Source organism: Radiomyces spectabilis, assembly GCF_025331425.1.
Source record: "Radiomyces spectabilis strain NRRL 2753 chromosome Unknown BYT42scaffold_8, whole genome shotgun sequence".
In the NCBI taxonomy this organism is placed as follows: domain Eukaryota; kingdom Fungi; phylum Mucoromycota; class Mucoromycetes; order Mucorales; family Radiomycetaceae; genus Radiomyces; species Radiomyces spectabilis.
Window position 1 is genome coordinate 345,141 of NW_026251933.1, and position 26,056 is coordinate 371,196.

At 44.5% G+C, this 26,056-nt stretch overlaps 8 protein-coding genes across 8 annotated transcripts; 6 read left to right on the forward strand and 2 right to left on the reverse strand.

Annotated features, from left to right (window-relative positions):
- Positions 1 to 942: 942 nt before the first annotated feature.
- On the forward strand, positions 943 to 2,343 carry BYT42DRAFT_614809 (uncharacterized protein; the record flags this gene model as incomplete). Its single annotated transcript, XM_051571893.1, has 6 exons — positions 943 to 1,026; positions 1,097 to 1,457; positions 1,534 to 1,697; positions 1,771 to 1,871; positions 1,941 to 2,047; positions 2,153 to 2,343. The coding sequence occupies 6 exons, from the start codon at positions 943 to 945 to the stop codon at positions 2,341 to 2,343; spliced, it is 1,008 nt and encodes a 335-aa protein (XP_051422147.1).
- A 1,213-nt stretch (positions 2,344 to 3,556) lies between these two features.
- BYT42DRAFT_469884 (uncharacterized protein) lies at positions 3,557 to 3,778 on the forward strand (the record flags this gene model as incomplete). Its single annotated transcript, XM_051563553.1, has 1 exon — positions 3,557 to 3,778. A coding segment is annotated over one exon (222 nt), but the record flags the coding sequence as incomplete, so codon positions are not given.
- A 260-nt stretch (positions 3,779 to 4,038) lies between these two features.
- BYT42DRAFT_645693 (glutamate 5-kinase) lies at positions 4,039 to 6,059 on the reverse strand. The gene is made up of 4 exons (XM_051572661.1): positions 5,627 to 6,059; positions 5,428 to 5,538; positions 5,262 to 5,357; positions 4,039 to 5,122 (listed from the first exon to the last, which is right to left on the reverse strand). The coding sequence occupies exons 1-4, from the start codon at positions 5,885 to 5,887 to the stop codon at positions 4,376 to 4,378; spliced, it is 1,215 nt and encodes a 404-aa protein (XP_051422149.1). The 5' UTR covers positions 5,888 to 6,059; the 3' UTR covers positions 4,039 to 4,375.
- A 4,176-nt stretch (positions 6,060 to 10,235) lies between these two features.
- On the forward strand, positions 10,236 to 12,299 carry BYT42DRAFT_516733 (Glucanosyltransferase-domain-containing protein). Its single transcript, XM_051565218.1, has 4 exons — positions 10,236 to 10,406; positions 10,475 to 10,607; positions 10,677 to 11,063; positions 11,129 to 12,299. The coding sequence occupies exons 1-4, from the start codon at positions 10,282 to 10,284 to the stop codon at positions 11,996 to 11,998; spliced, it is 1,515 nt and encodes a 504-aa protein (XP_051422150.1). The 5' UTR covers positions 10,236 to 10,281; the 3' UTR covers positions 11,999 to 12,299.
- A 1,174-nt stretch (positions 12,300 to 13,473) lies between these two features.
- Positions 13,474 to 14,727, forward strand: BYT42DRAFT_498811 (kinase-like domain-containing protein; the record flags this gene model as incomplete). The annotated part of the gene is made up of 5 exons (XM_051564588.1): positions 13,474 to 13,659; positions 13,751 to 13,834; positions 13,907 to 13,991; positions 14,081 to 14,214; positions 14,320 to 14,727. Coding segments are annotated over 5 exons (897 nt in total), but the record flags the coding sequence as incomplete, so codon positions are not given.
- Positions 14,728 to 16,232: 1,505 nt separating this feature from the next.
- On the forward strand, positions 16,233 to 17,027 carry BYT42DRAFT_472945 (uncharacterized protein; the record flags this gene model as incomplete). Its single annotated transcript, XM_051563580.1, has 2 exons — positions 16,233 to 16,400; positions 16,848 to 17,027. Coding segments are annotated over 2 exons (348 nt in total), but the record flags the coding sequence as incomplete, so codon positions are not given.
- Positions 17,028 to 19,723: 2,696 nt separating this feature from the next.
- On the forward strand, positions 19,724 to 22,592 carry BYT42DRAFT_614815 (uncharacterized protein; the record flags this gene model as incomplete). Its single annotated transcript, XM_051571894.1, has 7 exons — positions 19,724 to 20,285; positions 20,419 to 20,522; positions 20,660 to 20,755; positions 20,918 to 21,488; positions 21,602 to 21,676; positions 21,740 to 21,955; positions 22,051 to 22,592. The coding sequence occupies 7 exons, from the start codon at positions 19,724 to 19,726 to the stop codon at positions 22,590 to 22,592; spliced, it is 2,166 nt and encodes a 721-aa protein (XP_051422153.1).
- A 404-nt stretch (positions 22,593 to 22,996) lies between these two features.
- On the reverse strand, positions 22,997 to 25,872 carry BYT42DRAFT_498784 (helix-loop-helix DNA-binding domain-containing protein; the record flags this gene model as incomplete). The annotated part of the gene is made up of 3 exons (XM_051564585.1): positions 22,997 to 24,387; positions 24,469 to 24,899; positions 24,998 to 25,872. The coding sequence occupies 3 exons, from the start codon at positions 25,870 to 25,872 to the stop codon at positions 22,997 to 22,999; spliced, it is 2,697 nt and encodes an 898-aa protein (XP_051422154.1).
- Between the last annotated feature and the right edge of the window lie 184 nt (positions 25,873 to 26,056).

Below are 26,056 nucleotides of genomic sequence, written 5' to 3' on the forward strand. Positions count from 1 at the left end.
GTTCACATTGAATCCAGCTTCATCAATAAAAATGCAATTTGTTGTAAGATACAGCTAGGGCTTGAAGCGACTGCACAAACTGTTTTCTTGCTTCAATAACGCGGGGATTGTGGCATTTTCTTCCACTGGCTTAGTTTTCTTCAGAATAAAGCCAATATTTCTGGACAATGTGGCGATAGACATCGCTGTACGAGATGCCCTTCTCGCGGATATCTGAAAATCTTTCACACAGCTTTTCCTTCATTACACCAAGCGTTATGGCGCAATCGTCATCCAAAGGTCGACAAGAAACTTTGATTGGTCTTCGGTAATCTCGACGCATTCTGGTCGCCTTCCACCTTTGGTCTTAGGAACAACGTTAGTAGTTTTAACGAGATTGCCTCTGATGTTATCAACCGTCGACCGGGATAGACCCAAGAACTTGGCGGCATTGCTAACGCGCATTTTTGTCTCTTTCTGAGAGTATACATATAATCGGCTCTCTCATAGGAATGGTAATCTTGTCATCCTTGGCCTTCAATCTTCTTCTGCTCTTCTTGTTGATGTAATCGTTTTGTCTCGAGTGCTCGTTGGTTGACGCCATTCAAAGTCGAATAATGCAACTATAATAAAAATTGTAGGTGTCAGCTTTTATGGATTCATGCAATGCTGTTTGGTGAATAAGTATTTATATTGTTTTAAAAGGTATCTGCTAAGATATTACCATGTCGTACCTAGCAAACTACTTCACTGTTTCGTAATCGCCATATCATGGCCATTTCATTAAACTGCACTGTGCGAACACCACAGAATGGGAAATCGTAAAATCGGCAAATGAAAATTCGAGTGACTATTTTGCGGTCAAAATCCGGTGCAACTTGTAGGACGACCTTTTTGCCTTGGGCTGGCTGTTGCTTCTTTTATTTGTTAGCCAAAAAACGACGACTTGACGATTTAGCCACCATGCCTCGCCATTCCAAGAATAACACCGCTTCAAGTGTATTTACATATCATGAAACGAAAGCACTCGATTACGGAACCAAACGAGTAAGATGACACACAAAATCCGAGTATTCTTCCCCCACGTCCCGCTGACATTTTTACGTTTTGAATCCAGCAACGCATCGGACGGGATTCATTTAGAGAATATAATGCTTGCTTCTTATGTTTACAAACGGCCAGAGATCCAGTGGCCTGTTCTCACGGACATTTAGCATGCCGAGAGTGCATGTACGAGTCGATTTTAACTCAGAAACAAGCGATCAAACGAGAACAGAAACTGTTGGAACAGAAATTGCTGAATCTAGACGAAAAAAAGGCCAAAGAGGAAGAGGAAGCGAAAATCGCCCTTTTGGAAGAATTCGAAAAGACACAGAACAGTATGCTGGGCCCACGTAAAGCCATCGGCCAAACCAATGCGCCAACCGCATCATCGGCGTCATCGCCCGTCAAGAGTGACAAGGAATCCGCAGTGTCAGGTAAGATTGGAACCCCACAGCCAACGACAGGAAACCCTTATGTTCGGTAATAACACATGGTGAACATGGTGATTAGTACGCAGCGGCGAATCCGTTTCCACCGCAGGCACCAAACGTAAATTTGAATTGACGGAAGAAGAGCTTCGAAGTATTGCCGATCAAGATATCAGTAAAGCTTGGCAGCGATTGGAGGAAGAAAAAGCCAAAATGAACAAATCCAAGTTATCCAGCTTTTGGTTGGTAAGTCACGAGATGAACAGGTCGCATAGATTGGTTTGGTTTGTTTTATTTATTCGGGAAAATCATGTTATAGCCTTCCATGACACCGGAAGCACAAAAACAATACAAGGACGAAATCAAACCGATACAGACACAAGCCATGTGTCACGCTGCGAAAGAAGCTCATCCTGTGAGGTAAAAGCATCATTGGACCTTTCTCGACTTTTTTTTTGTCATCCCCACTCACGCTGTTGGTTTCGGTAGTCTAAAATCGTTGATTGAGGTGAAATTCCAGGCCGAGGAAGGCAATAAAGATAAGCTTGTGTGCCCCGCATGCTTAAAATCACTGTCAAACTCAATCAAATTCTCAGGTAAAAAAAAAACAAAAAGGAAAACAAATAATTAATCCAAATTGATTGAATGCATGCGACTCACACATTGTCTTGTTTTTTATTGGGAACCTTTTTTTTTTTAAGTGTTACGCAACTGCGGCCATGTCATTTGCAACCACTGTATTGATATGTTTGTGAAAAAGTCCAAGAAATGCTACGTCTGCGAAGCCAAAGCTAAATCCAAGGATATTGTCGATATGCGACCGGAAGGTACCGGGTTTGTCAGCGGCAGCACAGCGGCCATGGCCGAGAAATGGGATACTGCATTCCAATAGATCTGTTTGCCACCCGGATTCCCATGATGATAACTTTTTTTTCTCTTTTTTTTTTTTTTACGAATTGTGATAGAGACGATAAACAAATGGCGAAACACAAATATACTCTTTTTCCTTTTTTTTTTCTTTTGGATTGACAGATGGGCGTTATGATGTGAACTGTTCAAACTCGGTTGGGAATTGTAGGCTCCCCTTGCACGCGTAGTATCCGTACGGCGATGATATCGCGGGTATTCTTCCTATGTACTTGATTTGACTTGATGAGAGAGAGAGTCTTGGCTTTTCTTTTTCTTCGATTTTTTTGGCATGGTTGGACGGTCTTCGGGGTGCACAGGATCGGGAACGAAATGAACAAGTAGGGGAGACTCCCTCGGAGACAAAATATCAACTGCGGCAGAACCGGTCCCATGATAGATGGAATGTGGCTCTGTCCCCTCTTGTTGTTGCTAGGCAATTGCATACAGTATCCCAAGCGATGATTTGCATTGTATTCTTAGTCTTGAATGAAGACCGTGTTTTTTATGTTTATCTTCCTATCAGTTGGATTTCATGCTCACTGACTGACGGGAGACTATCACGGTCTGGTTTGAAACCAAAAGATGACAGGCAAAAGGTAATTAACTTGATTTTGGACAGCGATCATACCACACGCGGCGATTGGTGAATTCATGCAAGCCAAGTAAACAAATAGGAAAAAAAAATAACAAGAGCAAAAAATAAAGGTGAGCATCTAGATTTCCGAAGGTTGTGGGATGGAAAGGGCATTTCTGAGTGGCTCCTTTACGTCATATAATTCAAGTGGATTCCTTTTTTTTGGGTTTTCCATCTTTTTTTTTCCATCCCCCCCCCGTGTGTTCGCAGTAGCGTGTCTTCTATTTTTTTGTCTACGCCATCGTGGGCAATTTTTCAAGCAAAAGACAGGTCCTCTCAAAAATGAGAAGATAGACCTCCACAGTAATTATAAAGCACTCCTTTTTTCTTTCAAAATTACACGATGGTCGATTCTTCCTTGTCTTCTTTCTTCTCTTCTTCTGCCTCCTCCACCCTTGATTGTACTTCTTCTTCTCCCACTACTTGCTCCTCGTCTTCCGCTGAGTCACCGGTCCTCAGGCATACTTCAGTTGACGATCCTGTGAGCTCGCCATCACTTTTTGCCCATGATAACCCGAATCATCATGATGATACGCTGTCCTCTTCACTGCCGGTGACCAGCATGACCGAAAATATTCATTATTTATCACTTGTTAAATTGGCGGAATATAGTCAGACACGCACCGATGTTCCCATTCGAAAATACGTACTGATTAGCAATATGCTGCGGCAGCAAGATACCCATCCCAGCGAGCTTGATGACGGCTCCGAAGTGTCACACAAGGACGACGTACTGGAGCAGCAATGGTTTGACACTTGTCTCGATGCGCTGCACACTGAAGAAATTACTCCGGACACCGTTGACAAGGTCACGCACTCACCATCCACCACCACCAGTGTCACATTGTGGAGACCCATGAGCTGGGACCCTAAATCGGAATCCGATCATGACATGGAGTGGACCGACTTTCACTGCGGCCTTTTGCTCTGGTATGAGTCCACTACATAGAATCAAAGCAGGCTTTATTCGAATTTATCAACTCTATTTCTATTTTTCTATATTTTTCACGGGCAATAAAACAACTAAAAATTGTATAAAAAAATGTAATACACTGTCCTATTATTTATAGCCATCAGGATTTTGGACGACGAATCGTCAACATGGCGATTAACTTGATGACAGTGAATGAACTGACAGAAAAGTCATGATCATCTGAAGAATGGTAAAGCGACTTATTTTTATAATAGGAAGAGAGGAATAAATGATGGAGAGCAAAAAGTAGCGAGAAAAAGAGACAATGAAAAAAAAGAGAGAGATGGTGATGATAAATAAGGGGATGGAAAAGGTGTGTGTGTGTGTGTGTGTGTGTGCAGGAAGGGAAGAATAAAAGGGTTAATACACAAAAGAGACATACAGATAAAAAGCAAAGACAAAAAAAAATTAGATGGAGATGGCCATATTATCTCGATGGATGATGCAGTCAGCATCACCATAGCCGAGGGAATCCACGATATCATTTTGTTGTGCACGCATGATGCGGACAATTTCTGCACTTGAATAGTTGACGATGCCTTTGGCCACGGTGATAAAATCCGTCACATCATCGGCCGTTGTATGCTGCACAACGAGCCTTACCGCCTGATGTTCGACAAAATGACCTTCGACTCGTTTGACCGAATGTGCATACAGTGAAGCACCACTGGCTCCCTGTCGGGTCGCACCATTGGCAATGGCTCCAGCGACATCGGCATCAATCACCACTGTCCCAGCGGTGTGTAACCCGTGAAGAATCCACCATTTGCGGTCAATGAGCGGTTGAGGTTTGGCCACAAATCGGGTATGGAGAGGCACCTTTTGATTATCATCGGCAGCAATGATGGGTATAATGTTTTCGGGGGTCGCGCCGCGTGTAATCACCGTCGTTACCCCGGCCGCTGTGGCTAGATCGGCCGCAACCAGTTTAGTCACCATCCCGCCCGTGCCGAGGGAAGATCCGGGCGATGTCACGGTGATCTCTTCTCTTAATGCTTCAATATCATCGCATTCTAATACTGGCCTGGCCTTCGGGTTCGTACGAGGATTATCCGTGTATAAACAATCCACGTCAGTCATCAAGAACAAATAATCAGCTTTCACCATGCCGGCCGTGATGGCAGATAATGTATCATTATCACCGAATTTGATTTCCTATACAACCGAAAAAAATAACTCATTCGTTTAGTTAATTGTGGGGTTGAGCCGCGGGCGGGTGTGTGTGTGTTGGGGGGGGGAAGGACAACAAAATGGCATTGCATTGCATTTCCCGCAAGCGAACCGAACAACTTACCGAAACTGAAATGGTATCATTTTCGTTCACAATGGGCACCACACTCATATCGAGCAGTTGTTCCAGACAATTGACCGCATTCAGATACTGCGAACGCTACAAAGACGGGGGGGAAATGTCAATACAAGATATATCCCAAACAAAGGAAAATGTCAATGATACATACGTCGGCCAAGTCATTGCGAGTTAACAAGATTTGAGCCACGGGCTGGTTGAATTGACCAAACAAATCATCATACATGCTCATAAGCCGGCCTTGACCCACAGCAGCAATAGCCTAATTTATCCACAAAAAAAATCTCTTGGTTAATATCGCGAGGGGAACCGTTGGACTCTGTTGGACAAAAGATGCTCACATGCTTTACCTGAATTCCCGAAAGCTTCTTTGGCTTTTCGTTCATATTCAAGCGTCGGAGCCCTGTCCCTACGGCGGCACTGGTAACAAGCACCACGCGGTGACCCATGTTTTTCAGTTGCAGGATGGTTTCGACGATGCGAGACAGATTGCCCAGCAACGGATAATGTGTTTTCTCGTCACAAATGGATGAAGTCCCGACTTTGATCACCAGGGTCAGTGACGACTTGGTAGGTCGATGAGTGTTGTGAATATTGCGATAGATAACCATGATTGTCAGATTTCAGAGACTAGTGAGGGTACTTTTGTTGTTTCTTGTTATACAAATAACGATAATAGATACAATGAAAAAGGGAGTAGATATCGATGGGTTCCCAAGGCGATGTTCCTCTTTTTTCTTTTCTTTTTTTTCTTTTTGGTTTTGGGTGAACGGGACGGATAATGGTTCAAGTGGGATGATTGTGCAGGCGGTTTATATACGATCACACATCGTTCGAGGACCGATGAAGAATACGCTTACCTAATTAAGTGATCTCCTATCATTCTTATTTTTTTCTTGTCCCCATTGCTTCTCATTGGCCAATAGCCTCAAAGTTTTTGGGCATTGAATGATGATTATGAACTGCACCAACACATCATTTTATTTGAATATGTTTATTCGATTACCTCAAATAGACCAACTTTTTTTTTTCTTTCTTTCTTTGCCTTGCACCGCTTTCTGATCCCCCTCTCCCATTGATCAAATAGATAACAGGATCGAGGGGGAATAAATCCGAAATTGGACTAGCGTCAGGTCTTTATCACTGGATTCTGCGCTTCCTTCCCTTTTTAGGTAGCAGAAACGTCATGGTCCAAACATTTAAAGGATAATTACAAGTGTCTGTACGTGCTTGTGTTCGTGAGTATGATCATCATTCATCATTATAGCGGGAAAAAAAAAAGAAGAACCGTGCATGGGAGCAATTAACAAGGTCATTAACGATGATTCACCGTTTTTTAAAATTTATGTCAATTGTCAATAGTTCATGGTAAAAATGAGCATCAAGAAAATGAAAATAACCTCAGCTTGTCAAATCGATCGATGAAAGGAGCAGGTTCTCTCCTTACTTTTGGGATGTTTTTATTTCGTCTTTTTTTTTTCTTGTTTTTGCGCGGGTAACTGCCAACTTATCCGGTTGGGTTCGGTGCGGGAAATGGGGCGATGAATATGCCGCAACTTACTTTTTTTAGAGAGGGATTCAATGCCATCACGGTTCCTGTACAAAAAGCCTTTTTTTCAATTTCCGATCCAGGTTCACATGCTTTCAGTTGGAAAGTGGTTGCTGTTTTTAGATTATCGTCTGTTATCTTTTTTTTAAGGGCACCAACAACTTGGCGATGGTAAGCATACATAGTAGCTGTATAAAGAAGTAAAAACGTCATTTCACGGTCCGGGTGCCTGTCATCCGCAGCATAGCCCCCCTCCTTATGCGCTGGTTCCAAAAAAGATTTCAACCGAATTTTGCTTTTTCCGCGAGAACGCAGTGACGATAATGCGCCCTTCTTTTTAGATAAGTCCATCCAAATCATCATCATCATCATCAAAAAAGTCAAATGACATACAAGGTGGATGGATGGATCACTTCTACCACACTCCAATGAGACATTGTATGATACGATACGGTATCGTATGAACAAGTACAGAAAAAAAAAATGGAGCAAGTTCAGTCGAGCGCCCACCCGAAGAATTTGGCACCCGTCTCCACAGAGATTTCACAAATATAGAAAGGGGGGACTATGTAACAATTTTTTATACACGCAGCGTGGTAAGTTCACAACTCAATTTCTCTTGGCTGTAATGCTCATGTTGCACAATGAGAGATATTGCTTTCCACATCGTCATCTTCCGATCCACGAAGCACTCAAAATACCGTATCATTATCCAGGCTGGCCATCGCATACAACTAGTATCTCAAATGAGGATATCCCTTGAACCCAATGAATTTCTTTCTTTATAAATAGAGTTCCAGTCCAGTTTGAACGACGATCTATTGAAACGCACGATGATTCATGGTATCATCGGCAGTTCAGTAACCGTTCACTTGATCAATAACTGTCCTGGCACAAGGTTTTATAAAGTTCAACGGCAGACCACCGCCCTTGACCAGTCGATACCTTACCTATAAACCTTGTGGGAGACGATATTGAATCGTTTTTTCTTTGGATATACTCGCTCAACATCAGTGTAATTCTTTGACTGGCTAAAGTTTGCAGACCTATTATTGCGCGGTTCGAATGATGACATGTGCATACAGTAAGAGAGAAAAAAAAACTAGACCCTCCGTCGTATATTTTACCAGAAACGGATTAGCTTTTCTTACAAGAGACCTTCCTCGGATAGTTAAACACGATGAGTGACAAAAAAAAGGGGCCTTCCTTTTTTTCTAATCACCCAGGGAAATCGTCGTGATCAAGGTAGAGTGCATGTAACCTACCCCGCTTTGAGAATGGCCACCGTTTATATTGTGATAATCATGAATTTTACTGGAACAAGAGCATCTTCAGCCTACATTTTCAACCACAAGACGTCTGAACAAACTTGGAATGGGGTGGGGCATCCGCGTAACCTCCCTGAAAAATAGCTCATGTTATATCTGGCGGCTTATCTGGACTAAAACCGTGGAAAACGTCCCCGTGCGCGCTGGCCAATTGTCAGTTGCAGCATCTAGATTGTAGGACGCTAATGACAAATGCAGTGTAACCCGATTTCATACCCAGCTGTTGGCCAATGTCGCTGGGGCCTCAACTGTGCTGTGTACTTGTGCGCGCTACACTCTCAACTTTAAGCTTGCTGTCCACTGAGATAATCAAAATATAAAAACATGTGCTTGGTAGGAGCTTGCTCCGCAAATCGATCAGTTATTATCATTATCTTCAATAGGACTATCACCTTTATCAATCGTCTCACGAGCCAGCTCGGACCAGCCCGCTGCTATCAGAGCCACCTCCAAAAACGGCAGTGCCTTGTGGAGATAGCTGACTCTTTGTTTATTGCGAACACCAGGTATATCCTCTAGAAAGTTACTTCGGCGAAGTAATGCTTCATTCGATGGATGCGCCACGGATATAACAAACATGTAAACAGCAATATCAAACATAATAACCCCCAAGAGAAGTGAAAATCCAAAGAACTGTAGTAGATGCGACAAAACTTTAAGAGAACCGCACATTGAAAGAACTTTTGGCTCGATGTGATAATAGCAGAGACCCCGTCACCAATTGACAGAACTGTTGTTCCATATAACCCAACCTTATCACGGGATCAGTAGCACGATCTGCAAAGCCTCAGGCTGGCGCATGCCTCAGTATCGGCTTCAAATCAAATTCATCACTGCTTATGCCCTCGAAAAGCCTCCTGTGGACACTTCAGTTTGGGTTTCGACCAAATGATGTTCAAACCGAAAAAGACACTGTTTTCCTCTCGAAGTGATGCCATGCCAAGTATGTGTACAAGCAGATTATGACCGATGCCATCCCCATCAACGATTACCCATCAATGGCAAAAAAGACGGCATGCATTTTGTAAGATAATGGGTTTCAGTTGAAAAGCTCTGAGAAAAATTCTGAGAGAAGCCATATTGAAGACGTGCAAGTGGTTTTTTCTTTCTTTCATGATATCAACGAAAGAATGGGGGTGGAAGAGCGTAAATAGACACAAGAGTTCCTTATCATAAAAACACGACTTTTAATTTGAATTTCGTGCCGGCACGATTGGACAGCAAGAGTTTAAGCGCGACATCAAACTCGAAATACCCGGATCTTGTGAGTGACTGCATGCAAACTGATCCCTTACATTCCACGCTTATCTTTTGGCTGGAGTTGTTCTTTCTGATGCGAATCCACTAAAATAAATTGAGGGACTGCGAGTCCCCTACAGCGAAAATTCAAATTCTTCAGGCACGATCTTGCATTCAATGAGATGAAACAGAAACGACCCGACGGGCCTTCCCTTTTTCTCTTTAGCGTGCGCCGATCAAGTCAATGTGGGTCCACCAGCTCAACATTGAATACCCACGTCGGAAAGTGATGAAAACCATGGGAACAAACAAAAATCAAACCAGTACATTCTAGATTGAAATAAAAATATCTTTGCTCCCTGATAGCAAGAAAAGATCTACCTATTCCGGAAAAGTACAGTGAGCATTTTGAAGAAAAAAACAGGTCAGAAACGTTCATTCTCCGCCATGCCAATGCATACACGATTTTTTTTTTTTTTTTTTTGGCGACAATCGTATTGAGTCCCTGGTAATCAGTCAGCCATACATCATCCAGCCAGCCAGCCATAATGACATAGATGATTTGGTGCAGTCATTGGGTTGGGCAGAGTAAAAGAAGTGATGATCGGATGATTGGATGGAATGGAAAATAAAATTCGATCGTTTAATGTTGAAGCGAATAAGTACAGAAAAAAAAAATCCAATTACATTGACATGAAAGAATGCTGGCTTAAAATAATGTCTGGATCAAAGTCGGTTGTTACGATAGAGCATTCCTTAAGTGACTGTTCATGGTTTCCATGGTTTCCCTTTTGCCCAAGGTTGTATTGTACATATTAAATGCCCAAAACACTTCCATCGCGGTTCTTCTTTGTTCTTTTTTTTTTTTTTCTTGAATCGTCGTCTTACCATGCGCGCTTCCTTGCTTGGGTTGCTGTTAGGCGGCCTTGCCACGGCGTGGGCTATCAATCCTATTACCATTAAAGGCCATAAAATGTTTGATGCCAACACTAAAGAGCAATTTTTCATCAAAGGGTAAAAATGAGTAGAGACCATCCTTCTTTCTTTTCCAACCGATTGCATTGACTCGCGGACCTAAATAGTGTTGCGTATCAGCCGAGAAATGAAGGCACAGGCAAGAATGCTGTCGTAGATCCTTTGGCCGATGCTGCTGCCTGCCAGAGAGACGCGCCATTAATGAAGCAACTGGGTTTGAATGTGGTGCGCGTGTACGAGGTAAGAGAAACCAGTGATCTCAGGTTTTCGTGTCCCCCGCATTGACCAAGGATAAATTTGCATACATAGGTGGATCCAAGAAAGAATCACGATGCTTGCATGAAAGCATTTGCCGATGCTGGCCTTTACTTGCTTCTCGATATTGCTACGCCCAAATTCTCCATCAATCGTAAACTGCCCGAATACGATGTACGACTATTCTCAGCTTACCGAGCTACCATTGACGCCTTTGCCGGGTATCCAAACACATTGGCCTTTATTGCAGGAAACGAAGTCACCAACGACAAGACCAACACAGAAGCCTCCGCTTTTGTCAAAGCTGTCATCAGAGACACCAAACAATACATTCGTCACACCAAAAAGCGATACATTCCCGTTGGTTACGCCAGCAATGACGATGAATTCATCCGTGATGCCATCAAGGATTATTTTAATTGCGGCAACGAAGATGAACAGGTAAAAAAGAAATGTCAAATAATTCAAGGCAAGCGTGGGTAGATATTTAAATATCGGGTTGTTAGACCGACTTTTTTGGTGTCAATCTTTACGAGTGGTGTGGCAGTTCGTCGTTTGAAAAATCCGGTTATGCCGATCGTACGCGCGATTTTTCATCGTACAGCAAACCAGTGTTCTTGACCGAGTACGGATGCAATTTGGTCACGCCACGTCCTTTCACTGAAGTGGAAGCGTTGTACAGTTCGCAAATGACCGATGTTTGGTCTGGCGGCGTAGTGTATGAATGGACGCAAGAAAACAACCGTTACGGCTTGGTGAAAATCGATACTAATACGCAACACGCCGAAGTATTGGAAGATTACAACAATCTCAAGTCGGCATTGACCAAAGCCAGTCCCAAGGGCGTTCAAATGGATGCATTCAATGAACAGCGCCAAGCGTCCAGCTGTCCTTCGAAAACAGACAACTGGAAAGCGCCACTCGAACTCCCCCCGACGCCTTCTGAGAAAGCATGCCAGTGTATGCGTGATAACCTCGGCTGTGTCACGTCCGATAAAGCGTTGAACACAGATAGCTCCACCAACGGCACCAACGCGATAGGCAAGCAGATGGATGCTTTATGTGGCACCATTCCATGTAAAGATATCAGCAGCGATATGGAAAAAGGAGCCTACGGTATCTACTCTTTCTGTGCGCCCCAGGATAAATTGAGTTGGCTGTACCATTTGTACATCCACAACGACAAAAACGCCAAATGCGACTTTGACGGCTACGCTCAACTTGCGGCCCCCAAACGCAACGATCTGTCGAGTTGTCCCACCATCGCACCCAATATGGAGGGTCCCTCTGGCGAATTTGCCTCGGTCACTTCCCATTTGACACCAACCCTTTTGGTATACACATTACTTGTCGCCATGCTTTGGCATTGCCTCTAATTCCACTCACTCTTTGCATGAGTTCTAATTTGTTCGCCCTCTTTTTTTTCCGTTGGCAACTAATTTTTTCACATGAAATTTTCATACATTGGTTATCTTTTTTTTCAGCGCTTGTTATAATTAACCATTTTGGCCGTTTACCAAATCATAATAGAATATGCGATGCGGATTAGTCGTTTAAAGGACAAGCGAAACGAAAAACAAAAAGGAAAGCATAGCATAAGCAAAAAGTCAAGGGAGACACTACAGCACAGAAGGAGACGCATCGGTCAAATTGATGCTGACCAATAAAGGGTGTGTGTGTGGTCCATACTGACTTGGAAAATTCATGCATGATGGCCCGCGCGCATTTCCAGGAAAGGATGACCCTTTCCCATGAGTCTATTTATTTCCATAAAGCGCCCATGCCAAAAAAAAAAAAAAAAAAAAAAGAAAAACTGTCCAAACGGGGTTCATGTCATGACCGAAAACAAGCTGACCCATTGATCTTTTGGCTATTGAATGTCTTTTTTTTATGATGGCCCCCAACGGTTGATAGCCGTGATCGCAGATCAACTGACTCTGCCGCAAAGAGCGTACCTACAGTTTGCCTATCCAATTAATCAGCGGCAACCACAAGGAGACACAAAAATTATACTGCAGCTGGGATCATCATGGACCCTGAACTGAATGGCACAAAAAGGCGGCTGTGAACACCGAAGCCCAAAAGTTTTATGAGAAAGGAGTGAACAACAAGATAAGAATCGTTTTTGGTGATCGATATACGTTTTGAAGGATTTGAAAATGGTGTAATCTTGAGGGATTGCACTAGGATTCCCTTCCTCATTACGTTGATAAAAAGCCGGCAACCGTTCCGGCTTTGAAATGCGAGCCAGAGAGATCAAGCGCTAAGTTCTGATCTTTGGTGACGCTAAAAAGGTCCAAATGAAAATTGAGGAGCGAACCCTTGACGCACTGGAAATTAAGTCCCCTGCTTTTCCTTCTACATTTTGGGATTAACAACAGATCCTTCATAACGAAAACAGAAGAACCCAATGCTCTACACGTGTATAGCATACAGCCCACAATAAACACACACACTTCCACTTCCACAGATGCATTGGATAAGAAAGAAAATGTCACTACGGCGCCGCTTGACTTGTGCACGTCGATCCTCGTGCCCCTTGTTTTTCTTTTTTTTACTCTGTTCTGGTGCCAATAGCGGTTCATGTAAAGCCTAATGTATTCAAAAAAAAAAAGATTTACACTTTGTGCACTTCTTCCTTGTTCTTCTTTTTTTATTTCTTTTATTTCTTCTTTTTATCTCATTTTTTTCTTTCTTCATACCTTTGTTTTCTGATTTCCTTGCATGATTCATTGATTCTATTACTGACCCCGTCTTTCATTTTTCTGTTGTTTTTTCATTCGTATACCATCAAGATCTCTTTTACCTTCGTTCCTATTTTTACGTTACCGCTCTTTCTTTTTCTTTTCTCATGACGGCCATCACTCACGCCATCGATGCGACCCCGCCCGTGCCCGTCCACGCCTCCCATTGTTTCAACCATCACGTTCCACAGAGAAAGCACAAACGTTTCGGTCCTTACATTCTTTTGCAAACACTGGGCGAGGGGGAATTTGGCAAAGTCAAGCTAGGTCAACATATCGAAACGGGGCATGAGGTAACCCCCATTGGATACCACAAAGAAAGGAGTTTTCATGCAAGACAACCTGTCTGATATATGCGTGTGTATCTACCATCAAAAACTCTAGGTAGCGGTGAAATTGATCAAGAAGAATGATGTCGGTGCCGGTCATCGTTTGAACAAGGTGGAACGAGAAATTGCCGTGTTAAAGGTACGACCCTATGGATATGTTCCTTCCCCATGTATCCAGCACGGTATAATGATACTGACCTTGATCATGCAGACGCTCAAGCATCCATATATAGTTAAGCTGTTCAATGTCATTGAAACAGACAAATATATTGGTATCATTCTAGAATATGCTTCCGGTAAACTATTCAAAATCAAGCATTTTGCTTTTCTCTTTGAAAAAAAAAGGCAAGAAACAACCAGTAATGACATGAATATTTTTCTCTAGGCGGCGAACTGTTTGAGTACATTCTCGCTAATCGATACCTAAAGGAGAAAGATTCATGCAAATTGTTTGCTCAGCTCATTAGCAGTGTGTACTACATGCATAGCAAAAATATCGTACATAGGGATCTCAAGTTGGTAAGTTGATATTCTGACTACATTTGAAAGAGAGATGCACGAAGAGAGGGGAGAGAGACAGGGACATGATTGAGTTTGTGGATTGAGATGCGATCAGGTGTTTAGGAAAACCTACTACTCGATAAGCATCGCAATATTGTCGTTTCCGATTTCGGATTTGCCAATCAGTTTACTTCGGATTTCAACGATTTGATGGCCACGTCGTGTGGATCGCCTTGCTATGCTGCGCCCGAATTGATTGTCAATGACGGTCTTTACGCTGGCTCTGCCGTCGATATTTGGTCCTGCGGTGTCATCTTGTATGCCATGTTGTGTGGTTATCTACCCTTTGACGATGATCCCTCCAATCCGGATGGCGACAATATCACGCTCCTGTATCGATACATCCTTTCCACGCGTCTCGTGTTTCCCGCCTACATCAGTTCCCACGCCAAAGATTTGATGATGAAAATGCTGGTGCCAGATCCGAACAAACGATGTACCCTCAAAGACATCATGCATCATCCGTGGTTGGAACCTTACCGCTACCTGTTCCATCGAAGTATTGACGATCTCGAACGTGAAGCCGTGAGTGCCACCACCTTTACCACGTCCTCCATGATGACGAAACGGGATCCCTATGCCCATGGGTCACTCGCGCCGTCACTTCTACCGCCGCCGGTCAAACCGTTGGCCCCGGAAGTCCCTGTTCGATCGCCCAATCGCGCTCGCCCAGCGACCATGTACGGTACGCAAGCTTTCCACAACCTTTCGTTTGGCGCCTCCGTTGCCGAACGAGCACGGTTTGAACGAGCCACGAAAGCCCAAACCAGCCTTTTCTCAAAACCCTTAAATAAACTGGACATCCCCGCCAGCAATACACCCGTGCCTGTTCGGCCACGATCCCATTTGTTCCAATGGAGCAATAATAAACGACAGTCGCACCATGGATACGAATCAATCGCCGCCGCTGCTGTAGCCGCCGATCCGGCTCAGGATGCGAAGCTTGACAAGGATGAACCAACGAACTCGGAAGCCAGTCCAGTCCCGAGTACGCCCATGTTTACTTTGGATTCGTCCATTTCCAGTTCCCAGTTTACAGATTCATCGATCTCGACGTCGTCTCGGTTCCGATCCAAGTTTGGCAATACGGTGCGCGGAAGATACCCATCGACTCCCATTCGCGAAATGCCCAACGCGGCTCAACCGCAGCGTAAATCGCATCTGTATGGGTCCATTCGCGATTACATCAAGCAAGGAAGCACCATCAGTGCCACGGCGGATCCTTCACCTATCACACAACGACGTAAAAGTGTACGCGGCAAGTCTGAAAAGGAAACCAAAGATTCAACTGTGCCTGAAGAGCCCAAACAGGGCGTCACTTTGACGGATCCTTGTGAGGCGGGTGCCACCGTCGCTAGGAAATCCATCGATCATCAGGAAGAGGAACCTTTGGATATGGGTGGCCAACGATCGTACGGAGATGCCTCTGGCAAGAAATTCGTAAGCATGGGCATGGCCGGCGGTCGGAAAGCCATGGCGGCTGTACGTCGAAGCATTCACCGCAAACAACGCGCTTCTGTTCCTGGACCGATGGGAGGATCAGCGACCGAACCCATGGTCGATATCCAATCTCATGTCCCCAAGTCCAACCGATTCTCATGGGGTCCCGAGAAAGTCACAGATAAACAACCTAAAACACACACCGGTAAAAAAGTCATGGAATGGCTCAAACGTCATTCACCTGCAGGTAACTCGCGCCCATTTGCGGAAGCCCAATGATAACGCATAACATCCAGATACTTACTGTATGCTGTTCTTCTGTGCCTTTTGTCGGCACGGTCTCTATAGGATTGGTATCCAAGGAACAAAAATCGACCCATGGAAACTCGTTGACAGCTCAACCACTTGCCGACCAAGTGTTGAACAAGGATGTGGTGGGTCAAGTACTGACGACGTTGCCACGTACCGGGTACGGTAGCATTCATCACTTATCAGCTGTGAGACGAAACCTGATGACCGAAAACACGGAACCGAAATTGCGTATTCACCACGGTGCGGTGGATCGCGCGGCGTTGACGTGCCGTCCTCCTTCGCAGGTGCTGGCCGAAGTCATTCACACATTACGCGCTTTGGGATTGGAGGTGAGAATGGATGGCCACTGCAAGATCAGATGTGTGCGTCGACGAGCCCAAATCCAGCGACGGGTATCTGAAGGAGGTGAAGCAAAACGACGTGATTCTCTCAGTGCTTTGAATCGACTTAGTAGCAGCAGTGGCCTTCAACTGCGAAGTCTTTTTTTCCGCTCTAGTCGCCGTAGCCACGAAACGGTGGATACCACGGCAGGAATCTGCCAGACATTGACCAATAGCAGCAGTAGCCTCAATCACAGTCGCGATTCTTCCATCAGTCTATTTCCTAATCCGGGTCAGTTGACCAACAGTTCGTCGTACGCTTCTTCCATGCTTAAAGACGACCCGCTTCCCCTGGTGCCTTCCACTCCCACCACTCCGACCATTCCTTCTCCGCACCTCACGGCCGCCGATCCTGCCACCGGCACCAACACTGCTACTACTACTGCCACAACCACGACCACTGCGTCAGCATCCACGACCACCGCGACTTGTCCTTCCATTTCATCCAATACGTCGGAGTTCACCATCAGTTCATCCCGCAACGGCCCTATTTACGGCGATCCTACTGTCGACTCTGGAGAGGAAATTCGTTTCGCCATTGAGATTTGCCGATTCCGTAACTTGCCTGGACTTTACATTGTCGATATCCGTCGGTTACGTGGCAATTTGTGGGCTTACAAATTTATTTATCACAAACTTTTGGATCTTTTGGATCTGGATGCCAAGGGAGGTTACATACAAACCACCGCATCGCGTTACGATACCACCCTGTAGCTTGAATTTCACAGTACCAAAAGAGAGAAAAAAGGAAGGGTCATCATTAGATAATAGCGTATCCAACAAGCAAACCACTTCTCAATGATTCATTTATTCCCCTTTGATTAACTATGGATCTGTCACTCCTTTTTTACCGTCTCGATGTTCCTTTCTTTCCCGGCATTATATCCATGAAGAAACAATAATAAATGGGCATATGGCATATTTAAAAAAAAAAGAAGTGGATCATTCTATGAACCAGGGGTATGCAAGGTTCGGGTATTAGCAATAACCGGAAAGAAAGTTTGCGTAACCTTCATCGTCAAGAAATCGGTTGCTGAGTATTGATGTTACAAACATGCACCAAGGGGTGTCTCAAAAACCGGACGTCTGGGTAGTACAGTTGTCATGGTATTTGTACGATAATCTCCACTAAAAGCTTCCAGCAAAGACCGTTGATATGTCATCGGATTCACAAAGAGAAGAAAATATGCCTTTCCAATCTAAACACCATAGATCGCGGAATGCAACAACAAATCCTGGCTTTATAGTTGTTTATTTGTCATGTCAACATTTTATGTGATACTGAAAATAAGTTTGAAGCAACAACGTGAAGCCGTCCTTCTTTTGGTTTTGCAAATCTCCCCCTTTTCTTTGACTGGTGATCAGCTGCAGACATTCATTCACATCCGGGTTGGACGTGCCTGATGACCGATCTGATACTAAACTTTGGGCAGCCAAAAAGGCGAGGGCAACTCAAAATCCAACAAGGAGCAATGATAGGCATTGCAAAGTTCCCACCACTGAATTTGGTTATGAACGCTGAGGAATCTGGATGCATCTCGTCTGCGCCATGAAGTGATAGGAGCCAGTTTGAAAGTTGATGGTGGCGGATGCGGAATTGGATGGTAATTTTCGCTATGCAGGTGGCTGACATCATTGATATGATAGAGACCCGGTTTCGCATGATTCATGCTCATGCGCAAGGCGAGTGGTTGAAAAGACCAAAGACGATGCGTATGAAAATGCTCTCCGATTCGAATCCAGCTTTGACACATTTTTGTCAGTTTTTACTAAAGCTGCATGCACTGCGGTCTTGCACTTCGTTTCAGCTATTTCAGGGCAGCCCTATCAATTGTTACTGGCATCTTTGGTTTGATGACCGTGGCGGTTCCATCGTGATGTTATATCGCACTATGTCATCGCTGATAATAATCGATCGATTACCGGCAACAGACCGGCTCAACATCCTTGAAACTGGTTTTTGGAGCCACCGCAGGATGGCCCATGAGCGTAAAACTTGACATGCCTTGCTGCTTTTCATATGCTTGGCATCAGGAAAAAGGAGTGAGATGCTGAGCATTCTCCACCAGGGATTTAAACTTTGCAAATATGCTTTGTTCAGGCACACATTTTACTGGTCAATCCACCTCTGCGGTGCGGTGTTCGAATGTCGAATCTTTCAATGACTTGGCGGTTTTTTCCAAATCGTCAGGTCCAAAAACCCGAACTTTTATCATGAGAAATAATGTTCCGCTTTTGGCTTTTTCTGTCAACATCGGACAAACAGATAAAACATTCACTGGAAGGCTGCAGTATCTTAAATACCCTACACTATAGCAATTGGCTTGCCGTGCAAACCCAGTGGCTTTCCACGTGCAGTCCATTGGCTCAGGGCCATCTTTCAACTCTCTCAGCGACACTTCCATGCCATATATAAAATACGGCCGCCATATTCAATGTAACGCATTGAACCACAGAAAAGTACGCGGAAAAAGAAATACAACCCAATTTCAACGACATTCATTTCCCCAATTTTCTAAAAATACAGTGAGAACTGGCGACATTGTTTATGATTGGCTGCCTGGGAGATGCATGGAGTTAATGATAGGCTTGGCAAGCAACATTAACCGACTGCCGTTTTGAGTAACATTGATGGTTAAAGCGGAGGTTAAAGAGGTATGCAAAAGATACAACATTTGTAAAATGTTCACGGCCCTGTTTATTTTCCGTGCGCGGTCGGCAATACGGATATTCCATGTTTTATAAACTTGCTGACATACAGCGGCTGACAAGGCACCAAGAAAAGCATCATCACGTGATCAAGAGCCACCGGTTGACATCAATCAAAGGAAAAAAAAAAAGGTTTAGCGTGCATGAATTCTGTAGAAGAGGTTATAAGCATTATGAAATAAGACTGCGGTTCACGGGCCGAGAGAGGAAGGGAAGAACCAAGAGAATTGCAGAAAAAGAAATTCTTGTGTCATTGCATTTGGCAATGAAGTTTCTTTTTTCATTATGACGCTGAGCTGTCATATGCATAAGTTGCACAAAAGGTAATTTTCGCGGTCAAAGAAAAAGCAGCAAAAGGTAATCAACGAAATTTGAAATATTTTTGGATATCAGAAAAAGAAGAAAAGAAATCTAAAAAAGGTATAGTCTGAGATTCAATCGGGAAAAAGGTCCATGATTATTTTTTTAAATTGTGCTTTTTGAGCCTTTTCGAAATACAAAATGAACCCCTTTCTCCGAAGCCGCCTTTTCTTTCTCTTTTTGCTTTTCTTGTAGTCTTTTTCTTTTTTTTTTTCTCCCTTGAAACTCGAACGCTCCTTGAAAAAGAAAAAAACACGTTGGATGTAATGACTGAACCTATTCTGTCATCTTTTTCACAACCTAGTATCCATTTACGCCCTTCAGGCAACGAACATGCCAATCGAGAACGAAGTGCCACCTTGCCTTCTTCTACCTTGAAACCTCAAAGGCCAAAGTTTTTCAAACGACTTTCGGCCACGTCCATTCATGCTAAGAAAGGCTCGAGTTCATCCTCCACCCCGTCGCCGGACACAGATACCTCCATGGACATGCCCCCACGTAAATCGTCCCTGGACTCACCCCCTGCCACCCCGATTCCCCAATATACCCGCGAACGATCCTCTTCCATTTCTTCTTTCGAACCCGTTCCATTGGGCAACGATACCACTTCCCCCACCACCGTCGTCTCTCGTCCCAAACACCACAGTTTACCCCTCCGACGTCGCCGACGGAATACCAAAAGTAGTCGAACCTCCACCGCCTCGGACCTTGGCACGGAAGACACTAGTCAAAAGTTCTGTGGCGATTATCCTCTCGCCAATGACAAACGCAACGACGACTTTCACGCGCTTTTCAGAAGCGTTCCAGATAACGACGCACTCATTGAAGGTAAACCCGTTCCCCCCACTTTTATTTTGCATTTGCTTGGTATTAAAAAAAGTCACCAATTGCCCATTTTGGCTGGGGGACACTTTTTTTTTCATTGTTGTTATTTACATTCATGCCCAATTCCATCCAATAGATTACAAATGTGCTTTACAGAAAGAGATTCTATTACAAGGTCACATTTACGTGTCGCAGCATCACTTGTGTTTCAAAGCCAATATCTTTGGTTGGGTTACCAATGTAAAGTATGGGTTTCGAACATTCAACCAAACCAAAGAAAAAAAAAAGGAAAGGACAAACTTGACAAAAAAGAACCATTCACTAATCTTTTGTTCATTGGGGTGTTTTTCCCATGTTTTCTGAATATCCTATTTTAGTTGGTAATTGCTTTTTCGGAAATCACTAGTATCGAAAAACGAATGACAGCCAAGATTATACCCAATGGCATTCAAATCGCCACGGCCAATGCAAAAGTAAGCACACTATTCTATTCTGGGCCTGGGATTTTCCTATTGTCGAAGTGTGGTGATCTTTGCGCAACCCGCCAAAAAGAAACATACAAAGAGCCTCCCGCGCAAAAACCCAAAAAAGAAGAATGAGAGACTGATGATAATATTTTCTTTTTTTATTATTAGCATATATTTGCATCATTCTTATCTCGTGATCATGCTTATGATCAAATGATCAAGATATGGAAAATGCATCATCATCATCAACAAGTCAAAGACGATCATTCATATCACGAAACAGTCAAGAACGACGACAAGGATATGATGAGCAGCGACGGTGACAGTGTTTACGATACCGGATCGACCATCAGTGTCAATACCAGCAAGCACGATCAAGAACCTCTCATTCACATTAATCCACCCGTGTCCAATCCTCCATCCAAACCCGTGGTTCAACCTGTGAAACGCTCTGTAGTGACCAACGATAAAAACGCGGATCCTGTGAAACCCATCTCCAACACCATACAGCCTCAATCCAAAACAATCAGCGCCAACCATCATGCTACCAATAACGATGCCAACAACAATAACAACAACAAATGGTCAGCTAAAGTATGTCCGTGCAGACTCAAAGGAGAACACTATGCCCATGTTGCCTTGGACGAATGTTACGATGGCACGGTGGAAATGATGTATCGACTCTTGTTTGACAGCGATTTCATTAAAGGTTATTTGGAAAAAATTCAACACTGCAAAGGTAAGTACAACGAAAACATCAAGGTACCACACATCAAAGGAGATGCTTCCGTGGGAAGAAACTATTGTTGTTTTTTTCGACTTTTTCCAATTTCAATTCCATCCTACTTTTAGACGTGTCCATGGGACATTGGTATCACGGTATCCGCATGAGCTCGTATAAGAGTAAATTGCCCGATGTCAGTCACGGTAAGAAGTCCATAGTTAGTGATAGAAAAAGTGAAGGATTTAAACTAATGAATCGTGGTTTAGCTCACAAAGCCGTCAAATGCTACCTCAAGGACGAACGAAAGTATTGCAAAATCTCATCCTACGTATGTGTGGTGACAACGACCCAAGTACCGGATATGCCCATGGGTGCCGTGTTTGCCATTAAAACGCGTACCTGCATCACGCGCGTTGGCAAATCCAAAGTTCGGCTTTTAGTGACTTATCAAGCGGAATTCAAGCAGGCCGGACTCATGAGCTGTAAGTGCCAGTGGAATTGCATTAAAAAAAAAATGAATCAGCATTTCTTATTATTCTTTTGTGCGTTATGATCTTCCCCTTGGTCATGACCCCAGCTTTGATTGAAAAGGATGTCGCCAATTTTCAACTGGCTCATCATGCCAAACTGAATCAAGTTTTGCGTAGTACCGACATTGTGCAGGAACTCGTGAATGATCAACGATTAAAATCCATTTTGAATGAACAAGGAGAACAAACCGTTTTAGCTCAACAGAGTTATGGTGGGCATCTGCTTCAGATGGTCTTGTCGTTGACCAGAGGTTTGTTTTGTCGGATCCGATCCATGGACCGATCGCATGTCGTGCTTTTGTGCTTGGCGCTGGCGCTCTTTCTCAATCTCATCATGGCCTATCGCGTTCATCGTATTTCCAACCACCTCCACCGTATGACCGCTGCTTCTCCCCCTTCCTCTCTATACCCCAACCATCTCAATCCAACCACCACCTCGGCCGCGCCGGGACACGATCTCCTTTGGATGCAAGGCGCAGTGCAGGAATTACGGCATCGCATGAACGAACTCAAATCAGAAGCTTTCCATCAACGTCATCGACTCGCCCCCCTTTTGAACGATTGCCAATCCAGCCAATATGATCATTAACTGAGCTCTTGTGTATATCCAAAAAAAAATTCCCCCATCTAAAAATGTATTTATTTACCCACCGCACTGCTCCATGATAACCCGTATTTGCTCTGCTATCTCTCTCTTGACACTGCAAAGAGCACGTGAATAACATTAAAAAAAGAAAGACCAAAAAGAACAACGAAAAAAAAAATATCACTGTATATTGTATAAATATATGTATAAAGGATGAATGTGATTGATAAAAATAAAGAATGGCAAGAAGTTTCAAAAAAAAAAAAACCAAAATAATAATGAAGATACAAAAAATGAAATCAATGAAAATATAAGTGATACGATGTTAAGGGAAAAAAAAGGGATGGAATTATGTGTGTGTAGGAGTGATTTATAGAGTGTTCCGGGAACAGAGGCGGGAAACGGGTTTAGGACAGGCCACGAAGGATATCCAGAGCCTTTTCAGTCCGCAGAGTGAGTAATTCATCATTATTGAATTCACTGGTGTCAATGTGAAGTTCGTCGTCATCATCCAAGAATCCCTCACTGTCATCGGAACGTTCGTAGGACGAGTCCAGCTCATCCAATTGCCGCGATACAAAATTGCCTAATCGACTCAATCGATCCACGATCGCTTGGTTCGTGCGTAGTCCGTCCAAAGAATGACGTCGGATCATTCGTCGTAACGTCAGTGTCGAATGACGGATTTGTTCTGTAATGTCGCGTTCCCAATTCTGACGTACATCTTTCTCCGTCAATGTTCTCGCCAGCTGCCACGCCGACACCCACGCTTCCAATCCAATCATGGCCACCACGAATTCCGCCAACGACACCACCGACGACTCCAAATCTAATTCGACTTCACTATCTTCCACCGGTGCACGTCGAGGCGTGCGATGCTTATGGATGTGGGCGAGGATTTTCTTGATTTTCAAACGCAAGTCTTCGGCTTTCCACAGTTCATCGACACCGCGAATTTCCTGACCTTGTTTCTTCAACCACGCCGCACCGAGAAGGACATGAACCATGCACGTCTTGATCAGTTCGTCCAATTGATTGATTCGTGATTTATCTTCGGGATCACGGGCTACGACCGATTTCGGAATCTTTTGCATCAAGGTCGAAGCCAGCTCTTCCGCGATAGCCACATCACCACGCCACAACGCTTCAATGGTGCATCCCACGGCGGCTAGCCAGTGCGCCAAACGCTGATGGTCTTCTTCGACTCCCCCGGCCGTGGAAGTACATGGGGAAGTGATGGCAAAAATTTGATCAAATGCAGTTTCGTTAAATTCGGCATCGGCATCATTCGTCGCTGAGCTGTTCAGCGGCGTGGCCGTGATGGAAATGATCAATCGACCAAACTGGGTCTGCAAATTATCCAACAGATGGAATGTCGACAATATCGCTACAGGCACCAGCACCGGAGCGGTCAAAGAAAGGGATAATCCTTGTTCAAAACCGGACTTGTCCATCTGATGCTGCATCACTTCGAGCGTCTCTTTCCAAGCACGACTGTTGAGCATTTCTTCCATACGATCTTCGCCATCATCTTGGTGGCAATCAAAGACGAGCGATCGCATTAAATTGTCATCTTCACAGTTGGCTTCATACATGGCTTGATGCCAGAAATACTGGGCCAACTTTTGTGCCACGGTCGGGATAGGCATCATCAATGCCATCTGCATGGCCGCCGTAGCATAAACACGTGCGCGAGCTTGATCGGCGTAATCATGTTCTTCATCATCCAACATTTCCACAATATTCACCACTTGGAAGCACATATGCAACATCGACCAGCGTGTCACATCCAATTTTCCTGTGCGCCAAAAAAAAAAAAAGGAAATCAAGGTAAGCTTTCCATTCAGTGGCTGTAGCTATGGCTTTTTTTTTTCGTTACCTCCTAAACAGGTTACTTCGTTAAGCTTGATCCATTTACAGGCTCGTGTCCACTCTTCTTGCGGGGAATACTCATGGTCATCGTAGAGAATTTCGTAGCCGAACCAATGGCGTGAAACGAATCGAGCTACTTCCTTGGTCAAAGCACTTAGGACGGCCCAACTTCCTACAGGCGGAGCGTCGCCCTCACGTTCCAAAGCCTTGACCAGAATTGTGTAGATTTGCATACACTTTTGATCCCCCGGAGTCATACCCACCGACGCCATACTGCCCGTCGATCGTGTCGCGGATCGTTCCGAGGTATTCACAAATGAGCGACGCTGTTTTCGTACCCGTTTCACTTTAAACGAAGCCGATGAAAACCAATACCGTATCACGGGGAAGAAGAGTTGAATAATGCAAATAATGAATACCGTCGTTCGTAGCGCTGACCTATTTTGTTGAATCACATCGAAAAAGAAGTCAGTCATCTAAGTTTTTACCCTCCTTCCGTGCGGTGTGCTGCGTGTGCCAATTTTACAGATACGTACCATCCATCCGACATGGGGAAAAGGGAGCCGAAGAATGAGGGGGAAGAGCCATTGATCATGTGAACAAAGTCATCGTTCCTTGGCATGGGTGCAGGCGGAGGGTTGGGTGAATTGGATGAAATGGGATCCGTGTCCAGACTTTCGGTACGCGACGAGTGACGATGGTCCTGGTACTGATTCGCGCTCATGGGACCGGCCGTGAGAGGCGAGTTGGAAAAGAAACTGATGGCCATGAATGCCGCCATAAGCACCCGATGACTCACGCCTCCCGGTGGGGTGATGGGGTCGGCCGAAGCCGCGGAAGAAGAATCATCATCGCCTTCATGGTCGCCACCGGTTCGTGACCGTTTACCACGTCGGGCTGCTTTCTGATTCTTTTGTTCTTGTTTCTGAAGCGCGCGCTCCTTCATGAGTTGATTATTCAATTCTTCTTCGCGTAGCGATTTCTGCACACGGTACCGAGCCAGCACTTCCTGACCGTGAGGCATTTGGGCCAAAAGTTGCTGAAGTACGGTGTTTTCGCGACGCGCATGTTCACCCGTTCGTTTCAAATGATTAATGTATTCGATCGCTTTGCGCAAAATGGTGGCCTTATTCAACTTGGTCGCGACCGCCACACCGTCAAGATACTCTTCGGCGTCTTCGCCATCGTCGTCTTCCTCCTCCATGGCGGCCCGATGTGATCGTTTGCTTCCCGTTCGCGAATCTTTCAGCTTGGCATACAGCAAAGCCGGAACGGCATTCTTAAGTTCGGCAATTCGATCGTTGATATTGTTCCGGTACCGTCGTTCAATGGCATTGTGGGCTGTCTTCTTTTGCTGCTTGCCTCCCCCCAAAGGCGTGCTGGCCGCCGACGAATGATTGGACCCCGTCATCACAGGAGACTTCAAACGTTGAATGGCGACCTTTTCAGGAACTACACATGGGGCATGATCCGAATGAATTTTCCCAAAATCATGCCACAATTAGAAAAGGAGCTCAATCTTACCTGGTGGGGTTTCGGCGGAAGGAGATAATTGATTCCATCCAAACGGAGTGGAGAGCATATCAGTGGCTGCG

Excerpts from the sequence above, each read along its gene's own strand:
- BYT42DRAFT_645693 (XM_051572661.1), bottom strand. The coding sequence starts at position 5,887 with ATGGTTATCTATCGCAATATTCACAACACTCATCGACCTACCAAGTCG. Across the intron at positions 5,539-5,626 it reads AGAAGCTTTCGGGAATTCAG|GCTATTGCTGCTGTGGGTCA; the intron begins GTAAAGCATGTG and ends TGGATAAATTAG. Across the intron at positions 5,123-5,261 it reads ATGATACCATTTCAGTTTCG|GAAATCAAATTCGGTGATAA; the intron begins GTAAGTTGTTCG and ends TCGGTTGTATAG.
- BYT42DRAFT_516733 (XM_051565218.1), top strand. The coding sequence starts at position 10,282 with ATGCGCGCTTCCTTGCTTGGGTTGCTGTTAGGCGGCCTTGCCACGGCG. Across the intron at positions 10,608-10,676 it reads ATGTGGTGCGCGTGTACGAG|GTGGATCCAAGAAAGAATCA; the intron begins GTAAGAGAAACC and ends TTGCATACATAG. Across the intron at positions 11,064-11,128 it reads GCGGCAACGAAGATGAACAG|ACCGACTTTTTTGGTGTCAA; the intron begins GTAAAAAAGAAA and ends TCGGGTTGTTAG.